We start from the raw sequence: 18,522 nt of genomic DNA, 5'->3' as shown, positions 1-18,522 counted from the left end.
CTGTTTTAATATGTATTTCTCTAATTAATAGTGATTTGGAGCATTTTTTCATATGACTATAGATAGCTTTGATTTCTTCATCTGAAAACTGCCTGTTCATAGCCTTTGACCATTTATCAATTAGGAAATAATTCATATTCTTATAAATTTGGCTCAATTCTTTATATATTTGAGAAATGAGAAATATACTTGAGAAATTTGAGAGACACTTTCTGTAAAAAAATTTTCCTCAACTTTCTTCTTTCCCTTTCATCTTGGTTGCATTGATTTTGTTTGTGCAAAAACTTTTAAATTTAATATAATCAAAATTATCCATTCTCCATCCCATAGTGTTCTCTATATCTTGTTTGGTCATAAATTCTACATAGATTTAACAGGAAAATGGTTCCATGTTCCCCCTCAATTGCTTTTGGTATCACACTTTTAGTATACCCATTTTGACCATATGTTTTCCCAGCATTTTTTTATCAAATAGTAAATTCTTGTCTCAAAATCTTGGATCATTTGGTTTATATTGTAAACCTAATCCAGTCTAATGATCTACCACTCTGATTCTTGGCCAGTACCAGATTGTTTTAATGACTACTACTTTATAATACAAATTGAGATCTGGTGTTGCTATATCACCTTCCTCTATTTTTTTTCATTAATTTCCTTGATATTCTTGACTTTTTGTTCTTCCAAATGAATTTTATTATTTTTTCTAACTCTATAAAATAATTTTGAGTAGTTTAATATGGCACTGAATAAGTAAATTGATTTAAGAAGAATTGTCATATTTATTATATTGGTTTAGCCTACCCATGAGCAATTAATATTTTTCTATTTATTTAGATCTGATTTTATTTATGTGAAAAGGCCTTATAATTATGTTCATATAGTTTCTGGTGTTTTGTATTGCCTACAGATATTTTAAATGTAATTTCTCTTTCTATCTCTTGCTGCTAGACTTTGTTGGTAATATATAGAAATGTTCATTATTTGCGTGGGTTTATTTTATATCCTGCAACTTTGCTAAAGTTGTTCATTATTTCAACTAATTTTGAAATTGATTTTCTAGTATAAAAAGTATACTATCAGATTGTCTGCAAATAATAATTGTTTTGTTTTCTCATTGCCTGGTCTAATTCCTTCAATTTCTTCTTCTTTTCTTATTGTTTTTAATAGCATTTCTATTACAGCATTGAATAATAGTGATAATTGCTACCCTTGCTTCACTTCTGCTCTTATTGTGAAGTCTTCTAGCTTATCCCCATTACAGATAATGCTTGCTATGATTTTAGTATTACCTTATCATTTAACAAAATATTTGCTCATAATTTTTTTACAGTGGTAGCTGCTAAATCTTGTGTGATCTAACTATATATAGTTCCTTGATAGTTAAACTCATTCTTTATTGTTGGTTAGTAGTTAAGCTCTTTCTTTATTGTTGCTTTTTTTCCCTTGACCTGGATGCTCTGGAATTTGGCATACGATGTTCCTGGTATTTTCCATTTTGGAGTTTCAAGAGGTGACCAGTGCATCCTTCTGTTTTTGTTTTCTCCTCTGATTCAGTTGATCGGGGCAGTTTTCTTTCACAATTTCTTTAAATATAATATCCAGACTCTTTCTTTGGTCATGATTTTCAAGTAGTACAATCATTCTTGAATAACCTCTCTATTCTTTTTCTGGATATTTTAAGTTATGAAATACCATAAGTTTTCTTTATTTTTTTCAGTCTTTTCACTATGTTAAGAGTTCTTGCTCTTTCATGAAGTCATTAACTTTTCTTTGGTCAATTCTAATTTTCACTGAGTCTTTTTTAGGGGGTAAAATTTTTATTTATATCTCTTATACTAAGCTTTTCATTCTCTTTCCAAGCCTCTTCTCCAAATCTCTTATTTCTTTTCTAATTTTTTCCTCTAATCATTTGATTTCATTTAAAAAACAATTTTAACATTTTACAAAGTCTTGTTTCATTTCTTCCAAGAATTCTAGTTGAATTAGTTTCCAAGTTGTACTTTCCTTGAGGATTTGTTTTGGAGTCATTCTTTTCAACTGGGCTTGTGTCTTAGACATCGTATCACCCTAGTAGTTCTTTGCGACATGAATCTATTTTTCTTTTTTTAGTTTCCTCATTATTTTAGCTTTGCTTCACAAATCATAACTTTGTTTTAGGGTGAGCTTCCAGAAAGCTTCAGCCTCTATACCTTTTTTGGTCTTGTTTAGTATTATCTTGGATCTTGCTTCTTCTTTTGTAGAGCACTGAGTATTGTGTTTTTCAAAAGTCTCAGAGGTGGCTTAGGGTAATGATCTGCAAGTTATCAGTGGGCTCAAAGTGATCTGAAATAGAATAAGGTCTGATTGTTGTCCTGCTAGTCTCAGCTTTTCCATTCCTGGTGTTAGTTTGGGTCTGGGTAATACAACTGTAGGATTGTTCCTAGCTGGAGCTCTAGTAAACTCCTGCTCAACCTGACCACTAACTGGAAGAGTCTGCAGTTTCAGAGTGACAGTACTACACACTTTCCCTTGGTCCAGGCTTGCTAGCTGCACCTCTTAGAACAGTCTGAGGCCTGAGTCGGAGTACCCTGCTCCAAGGTCAGAGCTAAGCAGTGGTTGCCTGCTACACAATTTTGGACCAAGACCTCTCTTCTACCTTGATTTACAATGCCTAAAAGTTCATCCTTTTCTTATCACTAAATCTGAGACCAAGCAACAGGCTGGTTGGCTCCTTCCCCTGCTCCCTAGAGTATCTCTTTTCCTCTGGGTCTCACCTCCTCCCAGTACAAAGTCTTAGTCTCTTGCTTTTAGAAGACTTCCAATCTTAGAAGGTTTTGCGGTGAGTCTTCCTGGCTAGACCTGGTCCCCAGTGCCCTTACATCTCTGTTTATCTCTCTCTGCTGACCTGGGCTGTAAAACATGCCTCACTGTGATTCTTTTTCCCTTGGATTTCCTAATGACATCTGAGTCTTGTGCTCTTTCTAAGTTTTATTGGAGTAATTGTAGGGAAGATCTGTGCTGTTACTGCCTTTTCTTACTTCTCCATCTTTGCTGATCTCTTAATGGATAAATCTGAGAGTCTTTTCTCATTCCTAATCCTTTCAACCTATGTGCTGTATTTAATACTTTTGATCACTCTCTCCTCCCAAATATTTTCTCTTTTCTGGATTTTCATTACAATACTGTGTTCTCGCTCTTCTCTTAAGAGTCTGACCACTCATTCTCAGGCATCTTTCCTGGGAAATACATATCACATCCCCTAAATTTGGATAACTCCTCCAGATTTTCTCCCAGGTTCCTTTCTTCTCCATCTACATTCCCTAATTGAGTAACATCAGAAACCTATGAACTATCATCTTTTTGTAGGTGACTACAAGATCTATATATCTGTCCCTAATATCTCTCCAGAGCTTCAGTACCGTATCCCAAATTGCCTATTAAACATTTCAAACTGGATGTCCTGGTAACATTTTAACTGAATTTGAACTGTCTAAAAATGAATTCATTCAAATTTCCCCCAAACCTTTCTCTCTTTCAAAATCAGGCACCATCATTCTTCTGGTTCATAATCTCAGCATTATCCTGGAATCCCCACTTTACTTTTCCCTACATAATCAATCAGGCAGATCATGCTGTTGATACCTCCACAACATCTCTCACATCCAATCTCATCTCTCCATTCACACAGCTACCACTTTAGTTCAGGCTTTCATTGCTTCTTGCCTAGATTATTGCAACAACCCCCTGTTTTCAGTCCATCCTTCACACAACTATCAGAGAAATTTTCCTTCAGCACAGATCTTATTCTGTGACTTTCCTACTCAGTCAACTCCAGGGGCTTCCAGTGGAATAATAGCATCTGATCTCCCAGATTGTTGTTGTAAGAATCAAATGAGATAATAATTGTAAAGCACTTAGCACCATGCCTGGCACAAAGTAAGTACTATATAAATGTTAGCTATTATTATTATTAGTTCCGAAAGATTGTTAGTTTTTTGGAGAAAAGCAGAATCAGGAGGCAAATGAAAGCCTTTTCATTCTAGTTTTGTATTTCTGCATTGTTTGCTTTTCTGTTGTCGATAATGATGAACATGCCCCCAAAGGCAAATAAAAATATCTAAGCATTAAAAAAATTAATTCCTCTGCTAAATATGAGTAAAATAATATTCTAGCCATTTAAAAATATGTGTGCGTACGTGTGTGTGTGTGTGTGTGTGTGTGTGTGTGTGTTTTAAAAAAATATATCTGAGGACCTTCCCAAACTCTCCAAGGTTTTTTATTTCACTTCAACTTAGGGGTTTGGTATTTTTATTAAAACTTCAAGTGGACATCATGAATTCTGCTACATGACTATTCGTAAGGAAAGAAACCAAATTTTAAGTTTCATCACAAAGCTCCACTGTATTATGTCAATAAAGGTGATTAACATGTTAATAATCTTAAATTTGCTTATCCAAATACATGCTTCTTCAAAGTAATACTCACTTTATTTCTACAAAGATATATTATTGCCCAGTACTATGGTTTTCCTTTTTTCCCCAAAATTTTTGTGCCATGCATGATGGCAAAACAAAATCCTAAAAGGCTTAGCTATATCTTGTCCTTTAGTCATGCCATGGCCAAGTTGTAACACCCCTCTTTAATAATTGCCTTTTTTTCTTCATCAGGACTTTCTCTAATCAGAGGCTTGGTGGCGCTGACTGTAATTAATTTTTCTACACATGTAGAAAAAATAGAGCAAGTATAACTACAATATTGATAAACTGTTGTGTCAAAAGTTCATTGGGTTTTTTGCAAGTATTTAATAAACAATAAAGCAAAGGAAGGCTCAACTGGAGAGGCTGCTATTGGGAAATGACTAGTATAAAACCAAAAGACATCCACAAAACTTTTTAAAAGATATAAAACATAACCAAAAGAAGTAATATGTAAGATGAGGCATTACAAATGAATAATTCATTTAATTGTTTTTCATACTTTTGGAAACCTTACATGACACTGAACTTTTCTTATTAGCTTTTCATAGCCTCTGTTATTATATACAAATTGTGGGATTTCTCTTTTACCTGTTAGTGAAAGTAATAAGCAACCACTGAAATTACTCATATTTATACTGTGTTTAAGGTTCATTAGGTTGTGCCTTCCACTTAGAAAAAACCAGTGAAGTAGGTGGTACAAACATTATTATCCCCACTTTACAAATGAAGAAACTGAGGTTTAGGAAGGCAAACTAACTGTAGCTTTTCAGAAACATAAGAAAAAAAATTTAAGAAGAGAAGAACAAGAAAATAAAAAGAGAGAATTTATTAGTAAGTAGTTTTCACAAATGAGTCAGTCAGCAGTAGTTGGAGTAAAAATTGGATGTGTCCATATATAAAGAGAGAGAGAGGTGCTTGTATACATATGCATAGACATAAATGTATTTTTTTCTGAACTTCCAGAAAGTCTGGGTACACCTTGTTTTATTTCTTATCTTAATTACCAGGCTTTCAGTTAGATTACATGTCCACATTTTTAAAACTCAACTTATTGCTCTTACTGAACCCAGGGTTTTCTAAAATCTAATCTCCTGTTCATTGTCACTGAAATTACTATATATTAATACATAACTTTGTGGGGGGGGGTAAGGGAAGGGTGCTAATTCAGATGTTATGGAACTGTGATAATGCTATTATTTAAGGCATTTATTTAGGTGTGTTTATACTTTGTAGTTTTATAAATAAGCCCAAGGGGCTCCTTCTTAGTTGTCACATTCCTCCTTGACGCTCGTATTCTGTCTGTCTCATCCTATCCGACAGTAGAATTGATGCTGCTCTAATCCCTGGAAGTTTGGAACTAATGAACTGACTGCTGAGCTGCCGCCACGGAGCTTGGTCCCAAACTATACTGTACTTCACACTCGATTTATTCTCCAGATGGCGAGACTGTGCCGCCCTGCCGCGAGGGACCACCTCTTCCACTGGAGTGTAAAAGTGGACGGATGTTGTTTTCTTTGCAGATTTGATAATTCAGAGATAGAAACTTGCAAGGATGATTAGTTATTAGCTTTAATGGGTGCCAATTGAACCAACTGCATGCATATTTTCTTCTTTAATTTCAGTGTCTGTGTGTCATGGTGATGGTTGATTTATCTGCTCTGCTACGTCATGGAGGCCTTCTCTTTCCCAGGTGATGGGAATACAGAGTCACTGAAATCACAATACGCCTTGGTTCCTCTCTCAGACAGAGTCAAATATTTCAGTGGGTTAAGTCTAAGGATGTGTTCATTAGCCACTGGTCCATCATGTAGCCAGCCAAAGCACGAAGGATCGATGAAAGTGGAAACTTTAACACGCACCAATTTTTAGAATGTGTGTCTAGGGATAATCTATTCTGTGCTCAATTCCATCCTCTTATTCTATGGTCCTTGAAGAGAAATTCTCATTCTACTATCATTCTGATTTATTAGGGAACAGAGGATGTTTGTTTGTTTAATGAGGTCATATTCTAAAGATTCTCCTCTATTTAATTCTATTATTCCATCCCAACCAGCCTTGTAGCCTTGTCGTATGGTAAGGAGACAGGCTTTTTCTACATTTAATACTGTTTACCCAAGTGGGCTACCATGTATTGTCCAAATAGTGTAGTTTCTTTTTAATTTATTCTTAGTATCCTCCTTTTGCCTCTAGAATATAAAACAAGAAGCTTATGGTTTTGAATGATGATTGACTGTCATTAAAAACAAACAAACAAACAAAACCTTGCCCTTTACTTTTTAGGGATTTGACTTGTGCTTTCCTTTCCTTTTCCTACTTTCCCCAGGAAGCACTTACCTTGCAGTAATCCGTCTGCATGAGCCTAGCAGCCATTCTGAGAAGCTGGTGTCTATCAGTCTGCTCCGTAGTTAGTAATACACCTAACAAGATCATAGTTGTGGGGCCAGAAGGCCAACCATGAGAAGGGAAAAGAAAAAGAAATGTGATAGCGAGATGTATGTGTGTTTGCTTGTGTTTATTTGTGTGGCAGGGAGGGGGGAGACAGAAAGAGCCAGAGATGGCACAGAGATGGAAATGTCTGTGTGTGTTTAGAAGAGGAGAGAGAGACTGATTTGATGAGAGAAAGGTAAGAGAAGACTAGAAGAGAGCAGAAGAAGGAGATTAAGAAAAAGAGAGAGGTGAGAAAGACTATCTTTTTTTTTTTTCATTATCAAGCGGAATGTAGCTCTCTGGCTGAAACACCCAGAACTAAAACTTAATTGTTCTCAGAAACTGACTCTCTTTTCAACCCAACAGATGGCATGGGTGTGTTTGCTAGCACAGTAACATATTTCACCATTAAAATACCAAAAGAAAAAAACCCAACATGCTTGTTGGTTGGTGTAAATTCAGTGAAGTTGTTGGATATTTTGGGATACATACCAGAGGGATGCACACTTAGTTTATGTAAATTGCAACAAGCAACAGCCTGTTATTAAGGGTGTTGTGTGGAAATATACCTAAAAGGACAGAATTTCTTTTCTTTTCTTTTCTTTTTTTTTGAAAGGCCCAGGATGGTGGTGTGGTGAGATGACTTGATTTTAATTCTAGGCTAAAGTGGGGAGGGGGGGAGTCTAATAAAATGCTGAGTGTTCACTGTGCATTGTTATAACATGAAAAATACTAATCAGATTATGCCCGAAATTGGAATTGGGTCCTTCATTTGCAGCCAATTTCACAAGGTCTGAATTTTCCTAAGTAGAGCAGAGTGTGCCGAAACCATGGCAATCCGATGTTAGTTAAAATCACAAATGGGTTTAGAGCATGAGCTTTGAACTAATCGTCCACTTCAAATCCAAGTGGAACCTCAAAACAGCTTAGAAGGCAGCTTCTGTTCTCTTCCAACAATAACAATTTAGCAAGTTGACATTGCCAGGAATCCCACATCACTGAGGTTGGGTCTATACACGCAAAGTAAAGTGGAGAAGTGAGACAATTATTCAGATGATTTGAGATTTTTTTTTAAACCTATGTTCACCTCTCGAGTCCAGATAATTGCCCCAACCCTCCATTTCTCTCCATCTAGACACAGCTTGAGTTTGACTTGCTGGAGTGAAAATTAGACCACTAAATGGGAATTTTGGCGACAGAGCACTAAGCCAGTTCAGCGTCATCTACTGCACAGGTTTAAGCCCTTCTGGAGCCATGACAGAAGAGGACCAACTCGTGACAAGATGGGTGGAATTTTCCTCTATAGACCTGCTGCTTTAGCAGTATTTTACCGAATTAACCTTCTGCCCTTGTGGGTTCGTGATAGGCATGCAGCATCGTATTGGGGATATGGAATATTGACGGATGGATATCAATAAATCAACAAGTCTTCAAGGCTCTCTCTGAGCCAGGCACCGCGTTTGGTGTCCGGGGGCTCCAAAGGCAAAAATGAAACAGCCCCTGCCCTCAAGGAGACTCTATTCCATCCGAGGAGATCCCAGGGACCCGTAGAAGTCGATTCCAAATAGAGACAGAACACAGACGAGGGAGGGAATGGGGGGTGGGAAAGCGGCCCCGGCAGCCGAAGGGGGGCTCGCGGAGGAGAGCCGCATTGGAGCGGAGCTTTGAAGGAAGCTGGGAATTCTAAAAAGCAGAGGTGAGGAGGGGGTGCATTCATGTCTTCTAGCTTTGGAAAGGCCCAAAGGATAGGGCAGGGCCAAGCCACAGGCCGTTTGATTCAAGTTTGTTAACCTTTCGCTTCATTATCCCTCCCTTTTAGTGGGTAGGAGTCATCCTTCACCACTGTCTGAACTTAGCCTAATTATTGGCAGCCCCGGCCCTGTAAATCAGGACACCACAAGCTGTCTTGAAGTGGTCTTAGAGCCCCTATTCTGATCTGACCTGACAACTGTAAGCTACTGTTTAACTCGGGCCACATTTGGAAAGCTTCTCGACTTCCACTCACAGCCAGAGACCTACATCCGTCTGGTTTAAATCGACTGTCATGTGTTGTCTCCCCGATCGGTATTAGCCTGAATATGGCCTTGGATAATTCTCCTTCGCCTTTGCTTTGCCTATTTCCTAGATAAGCCGCGCTGTCCGGATAACTGCGTCCTTGTGAAGACTTTAAGAAAAAAAAAAAAGAAAGAAAGAAAAGAAAGAAAGAGGAAAAAAAAAAGACATTCATCAGTGGAAGGGGAGGCTTTAAAGTTTTATTAGTATCATAAAAAACCCTTCCCAAATGAAACTACTTTTGATAAGTGTTCATTCCAACAATGAGAATTTGTTGAAGGCTGTTGGCAAGTTGGAGGAATTTGTTTTGGAGCCTGAAATTGGCAGGAAGTAGCAAACCCAAAGCCTTCTTTCTCCTCGAAGCTTCCGTTCCTCCCCACAGCTTCCCCCCCACCCCCAACTCCATCCTTTCTCTTTCTCTCCCACTGTCACCCCATCTCGGCCAATTTTTTTTTTTATTTCATTTCAGATTTTGTTTTCCCTCAAGATAAAACTCATATACAGAAACGGGCTTTTTTTTTTTTTTTTTTTTTTTGACCGATGAGCAAAGTCTCTGTCAACTTCAAGGGAGAAGTATCTTTGCCTATCACTTCTAGGGAGTTCTTTGTGATAGGATTGCTTTCCAGCTGAATGGTTTGGAGCTTACCCTATAGTATGGGATGTCAGGCTCACACAAGCTTCTTTAAATTGAGTGGCAAGATTCAGCTCAGTTAAAAAAAGAGTGAGTGCCGGAAAAAAAAAAAAAAGGCAGGAAGATGTATGTGGAAAAAGAAACTTTATTTATTCTTATGAAAAAGTGCATAGGAACAGCCAGAATATTGTTATTGCTGCTTGATTTTAAATGGAAACATCTTCCATGTTTGCTCATTCATTCAACAAATATTTATTTTTCATTCAACAAATACTATTATTACTCTGAATTAGGTGCTGGAAAAGATTCTTAAAGAAATCCATAAATTTTTCTTGAATGTAAACAATATGTGTCTTGTTTCACATGACAAGCAACCTATGTATCATATGATAATATATGTATAATCTGTATTATATTACCTGCCTCCTTGGGGAGGGGGGAAGGATAGGAGGGAGAGAGAGAGCATGTATTGCAAAATGTCAGAAAATAAATACTAAAAATTGCATTACACATAATATGGAAAAAAATTTTAGTTTTTTTAAAGGATTCTTCAAGAAAAATGTTGATATTTTAAAGAGCGTGTGGATAGGAGGGAGAAAGAGAACATGGGTTACAAAATGTCAGAAAATGAATACTAAAAATTGCATTGACGTGTAATCTAGAAAACAATTTTAAAAATTTTAGAGGATTCTTAAAGAAAAATTTTGATATTTTAAAGAGTGTGTGGATAGGAGGAGAGAGGATATGGAATACTGGTAGATAGATATCAATAAATCAACAAGTCTTCAAGGCTCTCTCTGGGCCAGGCACCGTATTAGGTGTTTGGGGGCTCCAAAGGCAAAAATGAAATAGAAAATGAATACTAAAAATTGCATTGCCACATAATCTGGAAAAAATATTTTTAAGTTTTTAAGACTGCATGCCCTTTTAGTCCAGTCATTCCACTGCTGGGGTTGTACCCCAAAGAGCTAATAAGAAAAAATGTTTATACAAAAAAATGTTGAAAGGATTCTTAAGGGAAAATGTTGATATTTTAAAGTGTGTATGGATAGGAAGGAGAGAGAGAACATGAGTTGCAAAATGTCACAAAGTGAATGCTAAAAATTGCATTGGCACATAATCTGGAAAATTTTTTTAAAGTTTTTAAAGGATTCTCAAAGAAAAATGTTGATATTGTAAAGTATATGTGTTTTGGTAGCCATGTTCAGTATTTTAGTAGCCCACAAAGATGATGGAAGGATATTTTCATGGGAAATATATAGTGACACTCTGGTTTAGAAATAAATTAATTCTATTTAAAGCCCCAGGTAATCTACTCAATGGAAAAATAAAGTTAGGAAATACTTTCTGTCCATGCTTATAGGATGAAGCAAGATTGAGAATAGTGAAGACCCTCGAAGAGTTTGATTTGGGCCCAACTGAAAAGTGTGTGAGGATCAATGCAGTCTCCAGTGGCCTTGCTGAGCAAGATTTGGAGGCCCTCCTGCAATCCCAGGTCCTCCCTTCCAGCCTGATGCTGCCAAAGGTTGAAAATCCTGAAGAAATACGCTGGGTGAGCGGCCAATGATCTGCTACTATTGTTGCTTTAATGAAAGGCCCAAGACCTAATAAGAACATTGATCAGTAGTAACACGACTACTTTAATGCCACAGATTGTTAAAAGGCACCCAGGCAGTCTGGCAAAGAAGGAAAGGGACACCTAAAAACTAATGGGACTGAGGCGGCATCCATTCCATTGATAGCCACCCAAACTGAGCCTTTTTTTCTTTTTTTTTTTTTTCAAAGTTCTTTGCAGAGCAGCTTCAGTGGCCCTAAGAAAGAAGCATTAAAAAAAATAATAATAACCTTTCTGCTTTGTAATCAGATTTGTGTTTGGGGGGAATACCTTTCAATAGCCCTCCCAGGGGCAGCAGAGCAATCCCGGAAGCCGGCCTGCCTGAGAATTTGATCCTTTCTTGCACCCTGCCGGACCCTAACCCCACTGCTGCCACCTGAAAGGGCCAGCTATGGAAATAGGCTTTACAAAGATTCACTGGGAATCCTAGAGACAGGCCCAAACCCACAAGCCACATATGAAAAAATGAGCATAAAGAAGGGGAGGTCACTCCTTAGGGCAACTGGAGGAATAAACAGGAAGCTTTTAACTAGTGTTTTTAATTAGCACAGATATTATTTCCTGAACAGCTCTCTAGTTCTTCCCTTTTTAATTGCTGACAGGTGTGTTTGTGTTTCATGACTGACTTTTTTCAGCCAATAAAAACTGGAAATGTAAAATGGCTGGCATTTCAAATTACTTAAGAAAACTTTGAAATAGGCCTAATTATACTATAATTGTTTTGATTGTTAAAAGGGAGGCGATTTTATTTAGGAGGCTGCCCTTATTGTGGACCCTCGAAGGAAATCGCACATCATTGAGGCCCTCTCCTAGCAGGGAAGGGATGCAAAGGCAGCAGGAGAACTTGCTGGGTGCTCCCGGTCCAGCGGGCCGGGCCCCATGTGGGAGGACCACCACAATCCCCATTTCACAGCCATCCTTCCTAGCAGAACTTCCCCTCGTCTTTCACGATATTCTTCCTAAAGACCCCTATTCAGAGACCCCCAGATTAATTAAAATCAACTGGAGTTGGGCCTCTCAGAAGCTGAGAGATCCAGGTTGGGGTTTATGGATGGAGGAAGGGCCTTCTTGCCACCAAGCAAGGTCCTAAATTGAAATGCAATCTGAAGGCAGGCTTCCTGTTTGCCTCCATGCTTTAATATCAATTTAATTTATTTAAAACACACACACACACACACACACACACACACACACACACACATCAATTTTCATTTTAGTCTGTGCCTTATTCACGAGTCCTCCTTTCCCACTGACCTAATCCTTGACTTAATAAACTAGACTGAAACTTAGATCATCTAATTTGTATGTATATTTTTTTAAAAAAAATAAGATTCTTAGTTAACAGAAGTGCTTTTGCTGTTTATTTTTTTCCTCCTCGTTTTTTATTTATGTGCAGTATAAAACCTCGAGGCTGATGCACAACTAAAAGATGGGCTTACTTGTTTTCTTTTGTCTGAGAATCTCTTGCTTTCCTTTTGTCCCTAGTGTGGGTACTTGTTTGACTGGCACGCCTTATTGGACTATAACAAGCGTAACTCTCCCTCCTTTGTAATGGGACAATTCTCCCACAAATCCTGAACAGTGTGCATTCTTCCCAACACACTATTAGAATGGAAAGAATTGCTGAGGCCTGCTACTTCTTCTCCTCCCCAATCTCTTTGTGATTTTTCCCCCCTTCTTCTCCTCCCCCCACCCGGTCCCCTCCACCTCACTGAAATGAACACTTTACCAGGCCGGAAACATTTAATCGTCTCCTTTTGAAAAAATTAATTGAAACTTCTCCACTAGTTACCTTTTGTGTTAGTACTTAGAGCAAATTTTTAAGAAAGAGGAGGAGGAAGAGAAGGAGGAAGGGCAAGAATATTTAATTAAAAATATCCTTTTTAACTTAAAAACAAATGGTATTATGAGAGGGTTTTTTTTAATTGTTGTTTCAGAACAAGGAAATGAATTTTTGCTTATTTTTAAACTAGATGATTTCTGGGATTAAAACTCCTGCCACAGATAATGAGGCATGAAGCAGTTCTCATTTTTTAAATGAAAAAAAATTTTTTTAAACATTCAGACATTAAAGTTAAAACTCATACCACTAATATTTTAGTACCTCATTTCCAGTGTTAGACATGTAATTTAAATGGTTGTTTTCTCTTAACTTAGATTAAGGCCGATATTTTTTTTATCTATTCGAATTGAAGCTTATCCTGTTCATTCTTACTGTTTTCACTGAGTTATCCCTTCCACTGGAAAAGTTAAGAAAGATGATGATGCCTAAAGAAAATGAAGAGGGGTGGGGGTGGTGACAGGGGAGAGGGAGGACCCTGAAGGAGACTGGGAATAATTCTTCATTACTGAAAGCTGTGATTTATTTTAGCCTAATTGTAAAGTTACTGCAAATTGCTCAAAAGCTTTTTAAAGATCTCAGTGATTAGATTTTTTTTTTTAGTCTGGGGGGGGGGTTGGGAAAGGAGGGGGGAAACTAAAAGGGGAAATAACACCTCTAATCCCGCTTCTGGTAAATAGGCTGCCAGCTTTTAAAATGAGTTTCCTTTCTATTAGTCAGAATATTATGCTAAGCCTTAAGCATTAGTTTTTTATGTTGCCATAGCAGCCTTTTTCCTGCAGGGTTGTGACCTGTGATGATTACAGTACAAAGCTTATAGGGTCTTGAAACCCCCTTTGAAGATGAAAAGTCTTTGATGGTTTATATTTATGCAAATCTCTTAGATATGATTTACCCAACTGAGACTGAATGGAGAGATGATTAAAATTCCCTTTTCCTTTGATATCCATTAATGGTTGAATATTCCTTAAATTTAAAACGGATATATATGCTATTTTTGTCTTTATTTACAAAAATATCTTTATCATACCTGTGATATTTTTTCATCTCCCCACAAATTATGTGATCTAGATAAACATAATAGATTTACAATTTAGGAGTATTTTTTTCCCCTTTTGAAAGAGGGGTAAAAAAAAAAATCAGTGCAAGAGCTTTTGTATGTTTCCAGATGATAGATTTTGGAATTTGGGCTACCCCACTGGCAGCTCAGAGCTAGCTGTGAACTGGTCTCATGGAAAAAATTGGAAAGCTTTGGTCTTCAAAGAATTAAACTTCCTTTTTAAGGTCTTCCTAGGTAAGCTAAAAAATTATGAAGAAAAGCCTCTGAACAAAGGGTAATGGTGCTGTAATGAATAATATGGATGCCACTTAGAAGGCTGCTGAACAGTTACAGTGATGTCAGTGTTGGGCATGAAACAAAAACAGTATAGCAGGTATAGCAATTGTTCATTGTTTTAAGGGCCTAATGATTTGCATTTAACCAAAGGAGGGGATAGGTGTTGAGTAAATATTTTTGCCAGGAAACCACAAAAACTTCAGAATCTTAGTGTGCTATAGTTCCAAATCTTAGGCCTCAAACTTGATACTTTAGGGTTTTATCATTGAGGCTTGAGATGGGTACTTTTTCCCCTCTCTGTTTCATGTTTGTTTGGGGTGGGGGTGGGGAACCAAATAAACTGGGCAGTGGTTGGGGTGGGGGGAGGTGAAGAGGTTCTTCCTCAGGTGAAAGATGACAGTGTTGTTTGTATGTCTAAATTTCAACAACCGATAAATTGATTTTTATCTAATCACTGATGACATTTCTTCTGATTTTTAGTTTTCAGACAAATTTTTATTCCATTTAAAAGGCCGAACACTTGTAGAACCAATGAATTTAATCCCTTTTGTGGAAACTGCCATGGGTTTGCTCAATTTTAAGGTAAGAAAATAATGATGTGATTGAAGAGTTTGGATTTTATAAGTCACCTGCAGAGAGCTTTTCCTTTCACTAATCTGTTTTATCATCTTTTTTAAAAAAATATTTTCCTGTGCAGAGTCACAAGCTAGGTAAACATTAATCACCATCTGTTAATTAGGACTGACAAAAACTGATTGTGAACATTTTAGAAAAAAAAAAAAACACAAAGAGACTCATTAAGTGCAAAGGAAAAAACTTCCTTGGTCAAATTTGAACTATTTCAACAAAATGTCCCCTCCAGATACCACGTCTTTCCAGTAATAACTTGTCATCCATTTATCTTGTAAATAAAATGCAAACTTTGAAATACTATCACATGCCTAAATTGGTTAAGCAAAACTGGAAAATGTCTTTATCTACTTAACTTTTTAAATTCTCTTTTTTTAAAAACCCTATTTCGACTGTGACATCTTCCAGCATGCTTTCACTAAACATGACCTATAGTGTTTGTGATGCACATGGTGGAAATTAGACAAGGTTAATGTGTGTTAGTGTGTATAGATATGTGGTTTAGAGTGACTTACATCTTATTTGCTATGTTATAATTGGGTAAACATGCCCTGCTTGCTGGAAAATGTCACAGTTAAAATGTGATTTTTTTTAAAGAGGAATATAAAAAGTTAGATGCATAATGACATTTCCCATGTTTGTTTAACCTATTTAGGCATGTGATAGTCATCCAAAGATGTCCAAAAATTCCCAACGATACCAGCAATATTGATACTAAGTTACCTGCCTTGGCTATCTCGTTTTCCCTCAAAAAATGGGTATTTTTATATTTGTTTTAAAATACCAACATTCTCCTGGACCTGTACAGTACACCTCGAATAGAGCCCTCCTTTCTCTGGGTTTCCAACCCAGGTTTCCATGGAAAGAGGTGGGGAGAGGTGGGGGAGTTTGGAGTAGGGGTAGAGAGCAGAAATCACAGGCGACAAAGGAAAAAGGAAAAACGAATGCTTGTTCTGGAGTGACCGTATACTTGAGAAAATGCTCCAAAAGGGAAGTGGAGACCTCTTGGACCGTGGAGGAGGAGTATGTGGCGAGGAATTCCAGAACGGGTGTGCGGCCTGCCTGGTGGTCAGTGTGTTTGCATAGTTCAACCACAAATTCTTCCAGCCTATCCCCGATCCCCTTGAATTATAATTAAAAGCATTACCCAAAAGACACGGTCATGTTGAATATCAACATACAACGACAGGCTCAGTTTTAATCGGTTTGAGCATTTTCCTCCAGTGGGTTGGCCCCCTCCCTCCCAAGTGCGGAAGAGAAAATGGAACTGATCAGGAAATAGACCAGATGTGATCTCTGTCCATTGGACGCGGGCACTTCCCGTGGAGCATCCCAACAAAGAGCATCAGAGCCCAAGTTTGAGAGAGAGAGAGAGAGAGAGAGCTGTTAAAAGCAGGTTCCTTGCTAAAACATCAGGCAGGACTTGTTGCACTTTCCCATTTCCTTCTCCGGCGTTGCAGGCTTCTAAATGGGATGGACTCCCCAAAAGGAGCACTAAAGAAACCTGCCACGAACGCCAGGCTCTCAGAATTTTAATTTGTTCTTAAATTCCCCAGTTGCCTTCACAAAATGTTAAAAGAGAGTCAGTCTCTTCAAGCAGGAGGATTTAGGGGGAAAAGACAGCCCACTTCTCGTAGCAGTCCAGTTGAATTTTTAAAATATTTTGCACAAATGGTATAAGCGAGGGAATGTGAACTTTGTTAAAGCAGCACCACCAAATAGGAGTCCTAAATCCCCACTAATTGTCTTGTATGTGACTGATAGGATACCTTTCACACAGGGAGAGTTGGGGCCGTGTTATGGGGCTGATTACAACCAAAAGGTGTCAAGATTTAGATAGTGACATATTACTGTTATATCTCACTCTTTTCTCTGCTGCCGACATTTCTGTGAAAATCACTTTTGTTGTCCTCATTTAAAGGCTGTCTGTGAAGAAACACTGAAGACAGGATCTCGAGCAGGTCTTCATCTGGATGCAGTTGTTTTTGGAGGAGAGGATTTCCGGGCCAGCATAGGTTCTAAATGCTTGAATGCCTTTTAATTCTATATTTTTCAAAGGCTTAGTTCATAGAAGTATTGCTGTTCAACAACCTGTTCTGGTTGTGGTCTTTGGTAAAGTTGTTTTTAGGGCTCCTCTAATGTTTAAAATGTTTCTCCCTAATTTTTTGGCCATGCATCCTGAAAACCTGGTTGTAGACCACTGAAATACTACAGTTATCCCAGTATAGCAGAGCTAATATAAAATAACCTATTATCAAAACAGTTCTGTAATGTCATAGAAATTTATTGTTCATATATTTAACTGTTTGGATAAACTTTGTAGAACTACATAATTTAAAAATAATTTGTTTTCCTATCTATTTAAAAGCAATTTGTACTGTAAACATTTGATTATCCAGTTATTTTAAAATGTGGATCATTTGTAGTGTTTTTAATTTCCTGTGTAATTTTTCATAGGTTAGTGTTTCCTACAAGGAAAATGATGGATTAGAATAATTTTTAAAATTAAATCTCCCCTAAGACACATTTTGTAACCCCTTGCATTTTAAATATCTATTAAGATGCCACCCTATCCTTGAATTTTTAAAAATGTTATCACTACCTTTTGTTTTTACATCATATTCATTTCCAATCATATCCAAGTCCTCTCCCCTATCCAATGAGCCATTTCTTGCACAAAAGATTTTAAAAGAAAGAGGGGGTTGGGGGTGGTGGGAAGAGTTAAGCTAAAATAACTGACAGTTCAGCCATGTCTAACAGTATATTCAGTATTCCACACCCATAGTCCCCCGCCTCTGCAACATTCTTCACTATTTTTTGTAGTCCCTTCTAAATTGTAATTTTTGAATTAGATATAAACATTACTGGAAATAATATGTATATTTAGAAAATACAGTATCGCACAAAAAAATTTGTTTCTATACCTAAAATTATAGTAGACAAGTGATTAGACTATCCCAGGCAATTTCATAAGTCACATCAAAATAGTAAGCCTGGAGAGAAATGAAAGAAAAGTTTTATATAATACTGGCATCCATATAAGCAGGTTATATTATCAGGAAGTTCAATGAACTAAGGAGAGAGAATATCAGAAAACACTGTGGCACCCAGTTTTTCCAAGTCTTTTATCCAAATAAGTTTAAGGATTTGGCATAAGATATCACTTATGGCAGGATTTACAAACAAGAGCTTGTCATTCTGTTCTCAGAGGGAGTTTTTAACTATTTCCTTAGGTGTCTGTAAGACCACCTGTGTAATAGTACTATTCATTTGACTGTTTTCAAAAGTATATAATCAATAGAAGGAAGGAAAAATTCATCAACATATCTAGATTACCCTGATATTATTATCAAGAGAAAATTGTAAATTTTTATGTACATTATAAGAAATACCTCAAGATAAATATGTATGTATATATATAATATTATATATGACAAAAATGTTAGTGCAATTTAAATTTTAATAGCTTCAATTGTACTAAGACTTTGGGGAGGGAGGGGAGAGAGGGAAGGAGGGAGAGAGAGGGAGAGAAAG

At 37.1% G+C, this 18,522-nt stretch overlaps 1 protein-coding gene across 1 annotated transcript in view; it reads left to right on the top strand.

The window, feature by feature from the left end:
- CLYBL (citramalyl-CoA lyase) overlaps window positions 1-18,522 on the top strand; it is a 389,452-nt gene that overhangs the window by 333,260 nt on the left and 37,670 nt on the right. The window contains exons 3-5 of the mRNA XM_044669344.1: window positions 10,931-11,119; window positions 14,839-14,940; window positions 16,910-17,003. Of these exons, the coding sequence (XP_044525279.1) occupies window positions 10,931-11,119; window positions 14,839-14,940; window positions 16,910-17,003 (385 nt within the window). The remainder of the gene's footprint in view (window positions 1-10,930; window positions 11,120-14,838; window positions 14,941-16,909; window positions 17,004-18,522) is intronic.

This window comes from Gracilinanus agilis, chromosome 3 (assembly GCF_016433145.1).
Source record: "Gracilinanus agilis isolate LMUSP501 chromosome 3, AgileGrace, whole genome shotgun sequence".
NCBI classification, from domain to species: Eukaryota; Metazoa; Chordata; class Mammalia; order Didelphimorphia; family Didelphidae; genus Gracilinanus; species Gracilinanus agilis.
Note: the sequence above shows the minus strand (reverse complement) of the source record. Positions and strands in the feature narration are given on the sequence as shown.